This window comes from Pan troglodytes, chromosome 2 (assembly GCF_028858775.2).
Source record: "Pan troglodytes isolate AG18354 chromosome 2, NHGRI_mPanTro3-v2.0_pri, whole genome shotgun sequence".
NCBI lineage: Eukaryota > Metazoa > Chordata > Mammalia > Primates > Hominidae > Pan > Pan troglodytes.
In genome coordinates, this window is record NC_086015.1 from 29,158,319 (window position 1) to 29,176,284 (window position 17,966).

The 17,966-nt window shown below is 37.2% G+C and overlaps 1 protein-coding gene across 1 annotated transcript in view; it reads left to right on the top strand.

Moving 5' to 3' along the window:
- RARB (retinoic acid receptor beta) overlaps window positions 1-17,966 on the top strand; it is a 769,542-nt gene that overhangs the window by 344,145 nt on the left and 407,431 nt on the right. Inside the window, exon 4 of the mRNA XM_016940587.4 lies at window positions 908-1,364. Within this exon, the coding sequence (XP_016796076.2) occupies window positions 1,187-1,364 (178 nt within the window). The 5' untranslated portion in view covers window positions 908-1,186. The remainder of the gene's footprint in view (window positions 1-907; window positions 1,365-17,966) is intronic.

Consider the following 17,966-nt stretch of genomic DNA (forward strand, 5'->3'; position numbering starts at 1 on the left):
ATCTCTGGATTGTCCTTCATGAAGCATGGGGCAGTTTAGACTTCTTTAACAATATGACCTCAATCAATAGTTGTTAAAACTAGCAGCTCAGGGCAGAAATCACATTAGTGTTCTTTGGCACTGCATATATCTCTAGTTCTTACATTAGTGCCTGGCACATAATAGTGAGATTTGATTGGTGAATAGGTGATTGGATAGACAGACAGACAAATGGGTCAACAAATGGATGGATGGATGCACAGTTGTAAAAGATGTTGATAATAAAGGAGTGATACATAATATTTTACTCTCTCTCTCATTAGGTTATAGTTTCTCCCATAATTTTATTATCTTGGCTATGTCATTCCAAATAGCCACAGTAAAATCCAAAGTTATTCATATAAAAGAAGTAAAATTTGGAAGCATATCAGTTAGAATAGCATTAAATAGTTTCCCTAAAAAAGCAAGAAAAAAATTTTCATTCATTCAACTAATACATACTCAGGGTCTATCCCTTGTCAGGTACTCTTCTAGGAGCTTAAAGCATAACTGTTAACAAAAACACTCTGCCCTCCTGGTGAGTGCATGCTAATGGGGGAGACAGACAAAAACAAACACTCCCACATGTAATGTATCAAGTCGTTTAACTGCCATGGAGTAAAATTTAGCAGAGTGATATAGTCAAATAACACAGGAGTGGAGGTTTTGCTATTTAATATCAGATGGCCAGTTATTTTTAAATTGAGTAAAAGTTGTAGTCTATGTTAGAATGTGAGAAAAGAAAATTAACACTCTTTGGGAAGCAGTAACCGTAGGAAGACAAGGAATTAGGAGACCTGGATTAGTATTAGAGACGTTTTGTATAGTAACTTGATAAAGAGGGAGAGATTTTTTGTGATATATATATTTTTTTCATTTTTTCTTACAGAATTAACAGCTCTGAAATTTGAAGGTGCTAGTGTCTCACTGGTCTTAAACTGCGAAGCTGAACGACGAAAGCATCCTTCCTGTAATCAGTGTAGCAAAATGACAGGCAGAGAAACCATGCTGGGAAGAAGCAAGGTCATCAGTTGAACCATCTTGACTTTGGCCCAGAACACAGCTCAGCCTCAACTCCTGCAGTGCATTTGCCTCCCTCACTTTGGTTTAAGACCTGGAGTGATGTGTTCCTGCTCCAGAGCACCTTTCTTTCTGTGAGGCCCGAAACATGACCACCAGCGGCCACGCATGTCCGGTCCCAGCAGTGAACGGACACATGACTCACTATCCAGCCACACCCTACCCGTTACTCTTTCCACCTGTCATCGGAGGACTTTCCCTGCCTCCCCTCCATGGCCTTCATGGACATCCGCCTCCGAGTGGATGCAGCACCCCGTCGCCGGCAAGTAAGTCCTGCTGGAATTTGCTCTCTTTTCTCTGGGTTGATTGGATGAAGGGACCTGAGAAAACAGAATGGTTGGTATCCAGGGCAATTTCTTATTTCATTGGGTGCTGGTTTCCTTTGGTCTTGAATTCTACTTTTAGTTCTGTGGAAAGAGATATGATTTGAAACTAGACAAGTGGCAAATTTTAGAATTCAACCCGTTCAAAGCTGCTTTGGTATTTTGCTCTGTTTCATAAAATGCAAACACAAAAAGTGATGAGCATGTGTGGTTAATATCTGTGATCAATATCTAAAGAAATTGGCCATATGATAAATAATGGAAGCAGTGAATTAGGAGATGATACCATAAAAATCACTAATCGTAATACCAGAGTTAAAATCTATTTTGGTTGTGAGATCTTCTTTGAATCTTGTACTTGTTTCCTGTGTACAAATGATATCTGTAATTGTTCTCAACTTCCCATAGACCTTTGCTACCAATTCATATCACATTAAGCTTTTTTAGTGTCCTTGGCACCTTTTGTTTCTGTACTAGCTATTTCTTATCCCAGATCTTCCCTTAAATTTTCTGTATAAGGTACTATAAAATAAAAATAGTCAAAGTTAGAATTCTCCAAGACTGATATGACTTCCACATTGAAACATCTATATGGTGCAATTTTTAGAAAGTTCTGCCTGTTTAAAGACAAATTGTGGTAGCCAGCGAGCTTTTCCACCTGTTAATAACAACTTACTTGGTTTAGCATCTGGAGGTGAAAAGGCATATTGATTTAACAACAGGCATCCATAGCATGTTCTCCAAGTCCTTTCTGGCTCATAGAGCAACAGTTCTTTGTAACTCTTCCTGGTGATTGTTTTGCATTTTGCTTCTCTTCAAGGACTTCCCCCAAATATTAGCGTGGTATCATTGGGATACCACCTTAATCTTTCTATATTGTGCTCTTTGTGCCTTCAGTCATTCCTTCTACTACATCCTTAGCTCACCAAAAGCAGGGAGCTTGTTCTACCTAAGTAGAATCCCCGGTACATTGCCTTCAAAAATAGTAGGGGATGGATGTTTGGACGGACGAACAGACTGACAGATAGGCAAACAGATGATAGACTTGCACTTTTGGGATGTTGATTGCAATCATAGTACTATATCATTCCTGATAAACAGTGACTCGATTTGCTGATGATTCTTTCCTTCTGTGTTTCGAATTTCTGGCTTGAGCATTTGACCCTCATGTCTCTGGAATTGCCTAAAAACCTCCTCCCACGCTTCTGAAGTTCAAACTGAAAGTTGAAGCAGTCAAAGCGGCGTACTGACTATCCAGAGAAATGGACATAGTACCAGTACTCAAAATATCTTGCTGACCCAAGTGCTGTTTCAAATCATGTTCACTCAATATGCAAATGATATAATGAAGTTACTTTTAGCTAACAAATGAGGAGGTCTAAATGATTGATAAAGCCATTAAAATTTCACCTATGAGCCTCTGTGTCTAATTCCGTTGCTCAACTGGCCTGACAGCACATTTTAACAGGTTTCTTTCCTGAGATCAGAAGCATATTTTGTAGATGTAGCCAAGAAGTTGAGATATGAGTAGGATTCCCATGCTGAATGATCAAATTTGGCAGATTGAAACTCTAAGGCAGCCTGAAACCTCTAGGTTCCCAAAAGCAACTTTGGGCTTTGGGCTTCTTTGGCTACTGATTTATTTTTATTTATATTTATCTTTTCTTTCTTTCTTTCTTTCTTTCTTTCTTTCTTTCTTTCTTTCGTTCATTCTTTCTTTCTTTCCTTATTTATTTATTTATTTTTGAGATGGTATCTCGCTCTGTCACCGGGCCAGAGTGCAGTGGTGTGATCTCGGCTCACTGCAACCTCCACCTCCCGGTTTCAAGTGTTTCTCCCGACTCAACCCTCTGAGTGACTGGGACTACAGGCACGCACCACCACACCCAGCTAATTTTTGTATTTTTAGTAGAGACGTGGATTCACCATGTTGGCCAGAATAGTCTCGATCTCTTGACCTCATGATCCAGCCACCTCAGCCTCCCAAAGTGCTAGGATTATAGGCGTGAGCCACCGTGCCCGGTCTTGGCTACTACTGATTTTAAGGACAATGCAGAGCATATTAAATGGAAAAGTGGTTGAGATATATAATATCTAAGCCTCTTTTGCACTCAAAATACAAGGTAATTATTTTTATTTCACAGTTACTAATAAAGTACAAGATGCCATTACTGTTAGATTAAACTATAATGCAGTTGTCATTTTCTAGATCAAAACTGGTTATATAGTGGCAATTGAATAGATTCAACCTTTGAAAAGCGAGGGTTTGAAGTTCAAAAAAAGTGTAAATAGTGGCTGACTTTTTTCTTGAGGGCCTTGTAAGGAGAGTGCTAAGTAACTGCACCTTGAAAGGTGTTTGGAGAAGGGGCAGAAAAAGGACTAGGTACAGAAAGTTCAGGCTGGAACATCAAAGATTACTTACTTCATACCCTAATACCTTGTGGTGTTATTTCTTGCTACAGTCGAAGCACATGAAAACTGCTCAGATGGAAATGATTAAAAGAAGCCACAATGAATATGACTCTGTTAGTTGGCCCTCAAAGAAGGAATTGTCCTTGTTAAAGCCCGTGTTTTCAAAAGTTCCTAGAAAAGGATAAAGACTTAAAAATTAACCACAGACTTGGCTAAAAATAAATTTAAGGTTTTTAATCCATGTACTGAGATTAGTAGGAAGGTAGCCAAATTATGTAAAGACTCAATAACTAGCAACACGCATACTTGGGTGGAAAAGCTGACCAACGTGGAATAAAAAGGGAGCAAACATGTTGGAGAATGACTCTGTAAAGAGATTCATGTCATTGAACTGTAGGACTTACTGATATCTCTTTTGTAATCTGTACATGTCTTGATTCTGCAGCTCACTAGAAAGAATAAATTCTCCTGCCCCTGTAGTGAGGGTCTGTCAGCACCAAGTAATTGCAAAGGCTCAATAATTCTCTACCTCAAAAGCAAGTAAGAACAATTTCCATAGCAGCTACTGAGGTTATACCTGCTTGTCACTCTTCTCTCATTCCCTTCTGACTCTTGTCAGCTTTATCTCCTAGACCTGAACCTGAGCTCTGCATATTGAACTTCTCTAAGCCTACAGCACAATGGCTCCATTCCCACACGTAAAGTTGTCCTTGATGCTATATCTACTTTGCAGTCATTTAACCTCTCTGAATTTCTATTCTATCAACTATAAAATATTTTTACTTACAGAACAGACTTTTATTATATATCTAAATCTTTTAAGAATGAAGTCAAAGTCTAAATTAGAAAGGAAACTTGTACTTTAAAGGGGTGAAATCAGATCATCCCCAAGATCTTTTCAGCTCTAATAGGCAATGATTTCACGTAACTCAGGTTTCTCCCGGTCCACATGCCATTTACAGGGGGTGGGCCCTGTTCTTTTGCAGTGTGGAATACTTGGCTATTGGTATGATCATTTGTGACCACTCACAATTCGTAGGGGAAGATGTGGCCACTTTTCCGAAGGTCTGTTCTCAAGAGCTTTCTACCTTAAAGAAGAAAAGATATTTGCAGAAGAGAACTTGAAAGCATCTTCTGTGTGTACATGCCCTTGTCTTTGCATTCTGACTTAATTTTTATAGCATAGAGTCTCTGTAAGCTTAGAACACAGGGAACATACGAAAAAAGGGGGAGTTAATATATGTAATAAGAAAAACTACCATGCATTGAGCACATCTTGGATTACTCACACAGCATTTAGTGTATGCCATTCTTAGTCTTTTTAATAGCCTCGACGTCACTGCCATTCCATCACAGAAGTTCCATTTTACAGATAAAGACCAGGAGGCTTAGAGAGAGTAAAGAGCTTACATAACCAGTTAATGTTGGAGTCAAATTCCAAATCCAGACCCCGAGACCCCAGAGTGCATGCCTTTCCCAGTGTTTTGGGCAATGAGGCCAGCATAATCCCTTGGAAAATTCACAGCTCCACCATGGACATCTTTTTTCCACGATGTTCCAGGGAGTCCTTGGAGATGATAGATATTTAAAGGACCTTGCAACCTCTTTAATTTAATCAACTACTGTGGAAGCCACTATCAGTTTTCGTCACAATGGAGACTTGAGAGAGTGCCGCCGTACTGCCTTTGATAAGCATGACTTCCAACAGGAGAAGAGCCTGATATGCTATGCCAGGGAACACTCAAAATATTATGTGGTAGGGCTCTCTGTGAGAGTTGGACAGCTGTCTGTCTGTCTCTCTTTATGTTCCTTTCATGGCTGCTTGTTCTGTTTTATTGCTGCACATGTGCTTTTTATAGGTTGTTGCAAGCTGGAAAATATTGTTAAGTGTTTTGGCTTCAGAACCTGTCTCAAAATGATCTTAGTTTAACTCCAGCATCTTAAAATGCAAATTCTTTTCCCCTTCTTTTTTAATGATCAGAAAGTGCTCTCCTGTCAAAATCACAAAATAGGGTATTTGCTTAAAAAATCCCAACCTTCTGGAGAGACAGGCTGTGCAATCTCAGAATTACCAATGATGGAACATAAAATGAGTCTTATTTCTATTTTTTGTCTTAAACTAAGAAGAGCTTTGTTACCTAGCTTGTCTAAAGCAGGATATGCTGATAGATTGAATTTCCTTATTACATGTTAGGGACAATTGGCTCAGAGGTGTGGATCCTGTTTTAAGTATATGCAGATTGATGGCAAGTAAATCCAACTCATTAATTTCTACCATCACCTTTTACTCCATAGTCTTGTCTTCTTTCTATTGAGTTATATTTGTCCTTAAACTTATGCAATGACTCTACTGGACAGGAATCACATTTGATTTTAAGATATCAGGGACTTAATATATTGCTGGTATTTTGTGAAAGTCAAACATAATAGTATCATTTATATCTATGTATCCTTACATTGTTAAACCAAATAAAAATGAATGAAAGTAAGACACTTCTTGGGAATTTGAGTAAACTCAGTTATAACAGTTTTGTCCATTTCACCTCCCTCATTGGCTTAGGGAGGTCAAAGTCTTTGAAAGTTTGAGAAATCGAGTTTATACTGTTGACATGATGAAACTATTTTAGTGGACTTTCTTAGGCCCAGAGTCATGTGTATTTAAGAGGCCATTCCTTAAAGGTGAACAGGTATTGATTACTTTAGTGCCTCTTTTCCCCCAAAAAACAAGAATCTTTCTGTCTTCTTGATGTTTCTACAACTTCCCCAGACTCTGGTTGAGTATAACATGTATTAAGTAATCACATTGCCATTAAAAGTAATGGCAAGAACCACGATTACTTTTGCACCAACCTAATAATCCTTAGAAGAGTTCTAATGAGGGGCTGATCTCATTCTGTTTTTTGATCTTTACCCCCAAAGGGATCAAGAATATATGAATATGAATTAAAAACAAAAAGAGTATCATTCACTTTCATCAGATTAACTACAATGCCCAAAGGAGTGTCTCAACTGTGGAAGTATATCCCTAAGTAGAGGTAGGCTTTCAGTCCATAGAGGCCATCATAAAGACAGGAATGAATTTACCTTCAAGTTACTTCTGCCAATCACCTTTTTCCTAGGAAGGACATGACTGAAAGAATATATATAAAGAAGGACCAAGAATGGAGAAAAGATGGAGTAATGGTTTAAGAATTTGTATTAGATTTCCTTTCGATAAAGACATTCTGGTTGTATTTATTAGATAAAATATTTAAAAAGAGCATTTTGACCTTATAAACATTGAACTTTGGAAAAGTTAGAATCATGACAATGGCTTTGAGTTGGCTGAGTTCATTACAGAAAATGAGACTTTCCATAGCTCATGTTCTAAAGTTCTGCCTCAATGAACTCATCCATCTGCAACTCCTATAGATGTCAAATAGGTTATATTCAGATGGCCTTGAGCGATGGGAGATTAGCCTCCATGCAAGTAGGTGGACATGAGGTCAGGTGGAGTGGCCTGGGCCATCTTCAGGATATATCCCAGGAAGTCCCACAAAAGCTCTGGTGATTTATGCCTTGTCACTGACGTGATGCAGCAACTTATTCTGTCTTTGTTTCTCTGTTTTCTCCTTTAGTTCCCTCTGACATTTGAATGAATCTTTGTAATTTTATGTAGAAGGAGAGGGTAGGGGAGAAGGAAAGAGGAAGGGAGAAAAAGAGGGAGAGAGAGAAAGAATGAATCTAATTAGTCTTGTTATTTGAACACATCCAAAAACTTGGGGCTCCCAGACCAACCAATGGTCAGGTGGTACCGTCAATTCCCTTGCTTTTTTTTAACCTTGCCATGAAAATTAATTATCAAAAATAACATTTCTTTTGCTACATATATTACCTCTGTCTGCCAACTGGAAAAGGGAAATAGAGAAGGTAAGATCCAGGTAACCAACTTTTCTAAGGTTGCTCAGTGGTGGGGCTGGGCTTGAACTCTTCTTGTTATGACCAAAGTCAGTCCTCTTTTCATAACTCTATGTTTGCTGTGGATATTGAGGGGACACACAGGTTTTTAAAGCACTTTGTCTGTCTTTAAGGATATTGCATTCCTACTGAGAAGTCATAATCACTGAAAACCATTTAGATCTAAAACCCTGATTGCTCTTTGCCCTTCAGGACCTAGATTTTATAAAGCTTATAACATTCCTTCCCACCCAGGTACCCACTGTGCATCATAAGTACTCTGATTTACTATGCATGTCTTATTCTGCTGTCTTTAGTTGTTTTCATAACTTTTCCTTCTCTGCTTATCTGTTGATCTAACACGTGGGACATAGTAGAGAAGCCCATTTCATCTTTGCGGAATGATTGAATCAATGGTTTTTGCTGGTGAGGGAATTTTGGAAATTTGTAGATGTGCTTTTGGGTGCCATGCTCATTGGGAGCACTGTAGAGATTTAGTGGGCAGAAGCTAGGAGGCTTAATGTCCTGCAATGTATGCGATAGTTGCAAATAATAAAGAAGTGCCTCACGTTCTCATGACTTTCCGATGTCCCACCAGGCATTCCTGTTAAGAACCATCCCTACCCCCAAATAAATTATGATGAACTGATCCTAAATCATAACTTCATTTTACATATAAATGCAAAACATTGTTGTATGCTTTTATTATACCCTAAATTATTTAAGATTTTAATTGCCATGCAAGTCAGTAGTAGGTTGATCTTTGTTCTGTTGGGAACTTTTCTGAGAGTCATTCATCATTTTATAAAATCATGTCACTGATGGCAGTGCTGTTCTCGGTATTCAAGTCACCAATACCACAAACTTGTGTCAATCTGCATTCATAGCTAAAACATTCACTGTAATTCTGCATAGAGGGGCAAGCATCTTACCACTTCTTTATGCCTGAGCAATTACACATTGAAATAACCATTACTTTATTACAAATTACATTTTTCTATTCATCCTTGGTATTGCAGTGAGAGAAATGTATTAACTTCTTTGGAATTACATGTGTAGGTGGCCTATATTACCTATGACTTTCATTTTGGAATCATACAGCAGGTGATATATGTTGCTAAAAGAAGCATTGGTTCCAAAGGGTTGAGAATCTTTGGAATGAATGAGTGAATGAATGAATACATGAATGAATTAGTGAAAAAATAACAGTGTGAAATAAACTGACTAGAAAATAAATGCTCTAGCTGTTGAGAGGAAGGGAATTTATAAGTGAGATGGACAGAGGAGGGCTTGCAACACCAGAACCAGTGATTATGCCAGCCATGGGGTACTGGGCGTGGTGCTGGGAACAGCGATATGCAGAAGACCCAGGGAAAGCAGGAAAGTTACCTGTCTTGGAAGGCATATGGGGTTAGGAAGGAACCATCTAGTACTTGCCTTCATTTCTTGATGTGTAGCCAATGTAACCAATGTCCCCAAGGGGTACAAAAGGGACTCAAAGGTATTGTTATAATGAATTCACTCTTCTGATATATATTTAACACATAAGGGTTGTGTTAGGTATTGTGTTAGACACCTCAGAAGCTCTTTGAGAATTTTCTGGGTAAATCCATGAGAATGATGGGTTTTCACTTGCGTGTGGTGTCAGGTTCTATCTCCAATGAGACATTATATTAGTATTTACCAGAAAAATTGTAAAATTATTATGGGTTAAATTGTGTCCTCCAAAGAGATGTTGAAGCCTTTACCCCAGTACCTGTGAACATAGCCTTATTTGGAAATAGGATTAAGTTAAGATGAGGTCATTAGGGTGAGCCCTAATCCAGTATGACTATGTCCTTATAAAAAGGGGAAATTTAAACACAGAGATAGAGACACATGTGAAGATTGGAGCTAGCTGCCAAAAACCAAAGACTGCTGGCAAGCCACCAGGAGCTAGGAGAGAGGCATGGAGAACATTCCCCCCACAGCTCTTAGAAGGAGCCAACCCTGCCAGCACCTTGGTTTTGGACTTCTGGCCTACAGAACGGTTTGTGGTATTTTGTGACAACAACTCTAGAAAACTGATACAGGGACCATAACTTCTTACTACCGAAAAAGAAAAAACTATGTTTTCAAAACTTTCTCCCTCTAAAAATATCCATTAATTTGTTTATTTTCTCATAATTTTGTCCTTATAATGACTTTCTTTTCCTACTTTATGTGACTTCTTTGGCTTGGACTAATGAATAATATTTGAAGAAAGTTTTTTTTTATTACTGCATAGCCAATCTGTCTTTATCCTGACAGCTACAAGTCCATGATTATAATTCACAATGTTCACAATTTTTCAGAATGAATTTCTTTCTCTTCCTCTGGTTTTCATTTTGTCTTACTGGATGGCAAACTCCCATCTCCTTTCTTGACCTCAACATGTTCTCTTTAATATTCATTTTATTCTTCATTTTAAAACCTTTGCCTCAAAACCCTGCCGGATTACTCATCACTGTCAAATTGGAGTCTGTGAGATTCTTCAGAAAAACCATTCATATTACAAGTTCATATTCAAGTTTCAGTCACCGAGGGATTATTGGTGGCAGTGATCTTATTATAATTATCAGTTCTGTATTATCTTGAACATCGCCTTATTGGCTTATCTTCTAGTCTCTCTTTAGGATTTGTATACTATAAATTTATCGTACAAACTTACATATTGACTTTGCCTCAGCTTCTAGTGTCCAGAATTCTTGGACAGTCTTTCAACAGTCAAATTGTAACGATTCCTCTGTCCAGCCCTAGCATCTCTCCTGCAATAACACTTATTGTCTTCTCCCTTATATTTAGAGCTAATTTTGTTATGTAATTAGTTGTACACACTTTTGGTGTCCTGGTCTTTATATCTGTCCCCATTAGTTCCCCTCATCCAGGATTCTTTTAGTTTCTTATGGCCAAAAGCCTATGTAAGCTTCTTTGAGGTAACCTAGGGTTTCACCACATTAAACTGTACTAAAGGATTCTGGCCCTAACTAAATCCTTCCCTGGTTAACTTGGCCCCTACCATTGTCTTTTTATGTTAATCAGATGAATCAAACTTAATAATATGAAAATCTACAAATATAGAGTTGTTGTTTTTTTTTTTCTAGTTAGTGCCCAAATCTGAAAAAAGCCATTGTACTTTTTGGTGGAAATGACTGCTTTTCAATGAGAATGTGCATTGTTAATTTAGTGCTGAGATCCTTTGCCAAATGCCCATAAGCTTTGCAAATGTTTAGACAAAATTTAAAAAATAGGGCATTTTGAGAGTAAGGCCAGAGTTTATCTGTGGCTTTGTGGGCACTGATGATAGCACAGAATTACCTGGCTGTTGTTTCATGGTGAATCACATGTGGTCCCGTGAGAAGTATTGCTTGGAGACTGCCCCTAACCTCTGGGAGCTTATAGTTAACTCAAAACTAATCATTAGGAAAGTTTCATCTTGTTGAACCACAATTGATGTTAGTGTTGAAAATCTAGGGGAGGGGGGAGATGCAGAAAGATAGGAGGTTGAAAATGGGGTGAGAGAGAGGTGGCTGCTTCCAGACCCAGTCTGTGTCCTTGGACAGATTTTTAACCTCTGTGTGCCATTTTCTCTGTAAAATAAGGACAATTTATCTTCGAAAAATTATGATGTTGTTCATGATCAATTTACATCAATTGATACATGTAAACTACTTATAACCGTGTTACAAGAGTAAAAAGTAGGCTAAGTATGGTGGCTCACACCTATACTCCCAGCGCTTTGCGGGACTGAGTCAGGAGGATCACTTAAGCTCAGGAGTTAGAGACCACGCTGAGCTGTGATGACATCTTTGCACTCCAGCCTGGGCAGCAAAGCAAAACCCTGTGTCCAAAAAAAGAAAGAAAAAAAAAGTAAAAACTTAGTAAATAATAGCATTCATTATTATTATCCATGCTTTGGGGCCACAATTCATCCACTTACTAGCAAAAATCTTGTCACAGGACAATCATTCCATTAATTATGCATTCTAACTTCCAAAATGCAAAGGTCTTTCTACATATGCATGTGCTTTTGCACATATTTCTAAAGTTTACATTAGGCATATGGAAGTTTTCACTTCATAGAGCTTATACCCTGCCAAGATATTTGTTTTTTTTAATATCAGAATTCTCAAGGGGACAATCCTAAGTTTGGGTATTAGAAAAGACATTTTTTCATAAGTAAGCTTGCCCTGATGAATAATTTTGTATTTATCATGAAGAGTTCACATCCAAGAAATACACAACATTTAAGGCTATTTTTCATAGATGAGGATCCTTTAGAGTTGGAGAACTAGTTAAAGACCAAACTTCCTTTTCACTTAGGACCTGCGGGGTCTGCATGTCACTTTGTCCTTTATAAACAATCTCTAATAATGCTTGACTTAATTTCAGTGATGTTTATAATAATGAACACTTTCTAACACTAATATTAATTGCTTAACGGTTGTGAAATTGGCCAACCAAAAAGAAGTACCTAAGGAGAAAAATTAACCTTGACATTTCATACAAGTGAATAGTGCTTTAATGATAACCTCATGGTTAAAAAGAACTCTACACTTAAGAATATTTAGTAAATCATTTTTTATAATCAGAATGGCTTTTATTAGAATGCCAAAACAGGAATTTCTGTGAGTCCTGATGGAAATCTCTGAGACATAAAGTGACTTTCATAGCCACATTGACTTCTGTCCTGACCTTGTGTAGGCAATTTTAGAATTTGTCTTTCATTTTTTCTTCTATAAGAAATCTTATTCCAGAACTAAAGCCAAATAACAAATCAAAGAATTCGTATGCCACTATTGATGATAATATTTGGTGACTACATTTAACATGTAATAGAATTATATATAAATTGCTGCAAAGGCTAACATCATCTTTAGTACTTACCACAGTTTTTCTGTCTTCACTTTAAGAACAGAAAACAGAGTTGTATGTCCAGTATTGGGCGAACAAAGGAGTATTATGGAATGGAAAAAGAACAAAGTATGACCCTGGGAATTCCAGCATTCCAATTAAAAATACAACTAACAAAGACAAAATATATAAGAGCATAAAGAATGTATATAGACTTTGTGCAAGTCAGATAAAAAAGACAACCCCAACCAAAAATAAACAAAAGATTTTATTTCACTAAAAAGAAATTCAGATATCCCATATCAACCTCATATTTGTGATACAAATCAAGACAACCATGGTATGCCATTTTATATCCAGTACAGATGCAAAAATTAAGAATTATGGCTACAATACCAAGTGTTGGAAAGACTGTGGATCATCAGATACTTTGAAACACACGGCTGGTGAGATCCTACACTGGTATAATTGTTTTGAAAATGACTTAGCACATTCTATAAAATTGAATATTCAGATTCGATTTCAACCAAACAATTTTACCTCTATGTATTATTCTAGAGAACCTCTTTAATATGAATTTAGGTTTAAGAATGTTTATGGTAGCACTGGTCATAGATTATAAAAAAAGGATGCTATTTGAATATGAGCAGATGTAGGCAAAATAAGTGGTATATTCACTAAATTGAATGTTATTCATCAGTGAAAATTTATACACAACGAACATGGATAGATCGTAGAAAGATAATGAATGAAAATGAATGAAATGATAATGAATGAAAAACTCTTTAAGTGCACATATAGGGTGCCAAAATTTTTATAAATCGTAGAAAAGAAATGATTTTTTTCCTCACCCATCTCTAGATTCATGACTGAGACGCCTATAACAAAAGACAGATTAACATCAGAAAAAACATACAAATTTGTTTAATGTAAGTTATATGTGCTTGGGAACCTTCAGAAATGAAGACCCAAAGAAACAGGTAAGCCTGTGTGTGTGTGTGTGTGTGTGTGTGTGTGTGTGTGTGTGTGTGTGTGTTTTCCTGCTAAGTTTGATGAAGAGTAGCCAGTCATATCAGTCACACGATTGAACAAAGGAAGTAGGATTTAATGGTAATACCCTGAGGGGTGCTTCTCAAAACCAGTTTGCTTAGATTCTTGTCTGTGTCCATGCTTCTTCAGAGATAGGGATGTGCCTTTCCTCCTCTTATTGGGAGGGAACCTCTCAAATGAGGGTCTTATGACCTGCAGGGAAGAATGGTGAGAGGAAGAAGACAGTGGCCTCTTACCTTTGCTTTTTTCTCAAAAACCATGCTGCCATAATTTAGGTATAGCATGTTCTGAACCCTGTTAAAATCTAAAATAAACATTGTTTAGAAAAATAGGTATTTGTAAGAATGCTGTATATTATTTATTTGTTACACTAACTTCAAGATAACAGGTACTTCTTGGTGGTGCAGTGAGACAGGCAAGTGGGTAGGATAAAGAGCACATGAGTAGACACAGCAGAAAGGATAAAGTTCTAAGTGATTAAGTATTCATTTTCCAGTATGCTTTGCCATATGCATATATGTTACATTTTTATAGCTATTAAATGTACATTACAAAGATAAAATATGAATATATCCTTCATGTGTTAGAGACAGGAGAAAGGGAAAGTTTTTTTAAGGCAAATGGCTAATAAAAATACTTTTAATCTTTGTCTTAAAAGTAATTGAACAAAAGCAGTTTTAAAAAGAAATGCAAATGAAGATTTCATTTGTTGTGACGAGGCACAGATTTAAAAGATTCCTGATGGTGTTCAGGCTACAGAGAAATGAACACTCAGATACAGCCTTGTTGTGGAGAATGAAAATTAATATCTCTTTTCTGTGAAATAATTTTGAACTTAGTAAAAAGGCCTTAAAATATTTTTACCTATGACTTTACATTTTGTTACTATGAATTTATTCATAATAAATATGTGTTTTAGTGTGTTTGAGACAACACAGATATTAGCACAGACATATTTGTAATTAAAAAACTGAAGACAACCTTCCTGGCTAATAAGAGGTGACTGATTAGAGAATGAAAATAACAAGCAGTCCTTTAAAATGTCGATGGAGAAATGAATGTATTGACATGGAAATATTCAATGGGATAAACAAGTTACCGAATTAATAGAATTAAATATTAAGTATCAAGACAATATTCTTACATTTTTAACATATATATTGTATATGTTTTGGGGTATCCATGTGGGTTTAGGACAAATTCTAGCAAGCATATTAATAGTCTTCATTTCTGGGTCAGGGAATCATCCCTGATGTTTTATTTATCTTTATTCAGGGACCATGACATCTTGTTCATCATTGAATACTCATTGCTCAGAGCTTGGTGCTTGGCACATAGTAGGTGCTCACTAAATGTTTGTTGTATAAATAAATGTGTTTAATAATTATTTATGGAACTAATTTTAAAAAGGGAGACCTTTTATTGGGTTAATTCAATTGTATTTGGCTGAACCAAATATCCTAGCTAAATCAAGATCAAAAGTATTCATGCCTGATTCTATTTCCAAGAAATTAACCCTTCAGAGGGTTATTAGCATTTTGAAGTGTTAACTTTTAAGCTAAGGTCCTGACCGTGCAGTGGTAAAATTTCCAAGGAGGTATTTTGGAGTAGAAAAGTTATTCTGTCAGCTTCTTTGAAAGCGGTATCATCTGATATCCATGTACTCTACCCATGACTAAGTCATTCTCTATTTTATTAGGCTTCAGCTAAATTATAAATGTTGTTATTATTACTATCTATAATAATTATAACTACCATTTGTATGAGAAACTATATACATCATCTTGTTTTTTACCCACAATAGATATATGAGGTATTTCTTGAATTCATTTACTTATACATACCATGTTTTATTTGGAAAAAGAAAGATTTTATGACCACTTGTGAAAAAATTATATGTGTAACTTTTTAAAATTGTAAATGAGGACATTTGGGGAAAGAGAAAATAAGTACAGGGAAACAGGTTGAAGCCAATTTGAGGCCAGTGCATTAAAATGCATCCTATGATATAGATAATAAATGTTGCTCAAACAAACTAAAAGTCTAACCCGAGAAGAGGAGTCACAAAGTCATCTGGTTGACAGAGTTCATAAAATGAAGTCATCCAGGCATGCAGAGAAGCACAAATGACTGTACCATGAACCACATCCCAACTCTACCTTTATAATAAATATGATTCTTTATGTGTGTTTGTGTTTTTAATATCATCCCTCAATGTAGGCTAAATTAATCATTCCAAAGGTCAGTCAGCGAAAGCAGGTCCCTGCAGGGGTCCAAACCCTGTCTCCAGGTACATCGCTCTCTGACAGTCTAAGTTTAATCCAAAAATAAATATTAGAGTGTCAAGATAAATAAATGATCTTCATAGCCTTCGGGCAATTATCCATAAAAACTATTTTCCTTAGCCAAAGATTTTTGTAAGCATTGAGAAACCATGAATCTGAAGTAATACTCCCTTGACAAGGACCTGAGGAGCCAAAGGCCCAACCCTCCCCTAGGAGCAGGGGCCCCAGCAGTGCCCAGGAAAAGGCCAAAATGTTCCCTCGCAGAATCATTTTGAATCAGCTCCAACAGACAACAGGTGATGGAAGATGTACAGCAGCATGTTTAAAAGCTTAGACCCTGGAGTCAGAAAATCCTCAGTTGTTGGGCTGGCATGGTGGCTCATACCTGTAATCCCAGCACTTTGAGAAGCTGAGGCGGGTGGATTACTTGAAGTCAGGAGTTCAAGACCAGCCTGGCCAATGTGGCAAAACCCTGTCTCTATAAAAACACAAAAATTAGCCGGCATGGTGGTGGGCGCCTGTAATCGCAGATACTCAGGAGGCTGAGGCAGGAGAATTGGTTGAACCCGGGAAGTAGAGTTTGCAGTGAGCTGAGATCGTGCTACTGCACTCCAGCCTGGATGGCAGAATGACATTCTGTCTCAAAAAGGAACAGGAAAGAAAGAAAATCCTTCATTGGGGCCCAGCTGTGTGATCCCCGGATAAACACCTCACCTTTCCTTTTTATGTGCTTGCAGTGGGGCCAGAGTTAGAACTGAATGAAGTAATGTTTAGGAGAGACTTTGCATAGAGCCTCAGTTAAGCCCAATTTATTCCTTAGTTTGGGTCAATTTATTGATTGTGATGCATAGGGGTTGGGGGAAGAGGAGGAATATGAAGAAATAAAGGTAAATTGTCAATGGAAAAATCATAGTATCTAGAACTTTCCCATGGAAGGAGACCAGTAGAAACAAATGGATTCAAGAGTTAATTTTCCTCAATCTAATTCTCTCTGGACATAGGAACAGTCAACGAATGTACTCACATGTTCCCTTACACCCCCAACCAGGCCCATACGCCAGGCAGATACACGCAACAAAAACACTCAAGGGAGAGTATGGTTCATGTTTCCAAATGATAATGCCTTCTTTTGTGTACTGATATGTGCAACTATATATGCGTATATATGTGTGTATATATATTTTGGGTAGAAGTGTAAAGTATTTCTAATCTTACTGTGGGTCTTGCATTATAGAGCACTCCAGGAGATGTTTAACTAGCATGTTCTGTTTGAGGTCACAATGTGCCACATTTTTTCATGGAAAGCTTCAGCTGATCAACTAAAAAATGCATTTATTTAACAGGCAAATGAAAAAGAGACTGCCAGGTGATTCCTTGAGGTATGGTTAATTAATTCCAATCTGTTTATGGCAACAGTTTTCTAGTTTCAAATGATAAATGCCCTTCCTCCAAAAAGGCACCTCAAAGAGAAAGGGTCTCCTCCCCACTTCTAGATTTTTTTCTTTGTCCTTGGCTACTTATGTCGCGTGCTGCTCAGAATGAGTTCACATCAGTAATAGTCATAAATGATTTACAAAAGTAATTCCTGTCTAATCATTTGGGACTTGGAGTTTTTATGATGTTGCCAGATGTGCCATCAAAAAAAAATCATCTGGTTCAGAAACTTGTGCTAAATCAAGTCAGAGTCAATTAATTCCCTAAAGGCAACTGATTGGTTTGCATGGATCTGTGTTGGGGGCCTCACCCATCATCTAACTCTTTTCCTCCTTAGGTTCACGTTTGTTTTGTAAAAAACAAAAACAACTCTGTAAACACAAAGTTATTGGGAGGCTGTCAGCATGGGCATGTATTACAGACTTTGATATAACTTCCATGTTTCTTTCATGTATTAAAAGGGCATTTTAGTCCATGAAAAAAATAGGGGAAAGTTTTCAAAACCCCAAGCAAACATATTTCTTATATAGACTCTGTTACTCACAATACTGGCAGC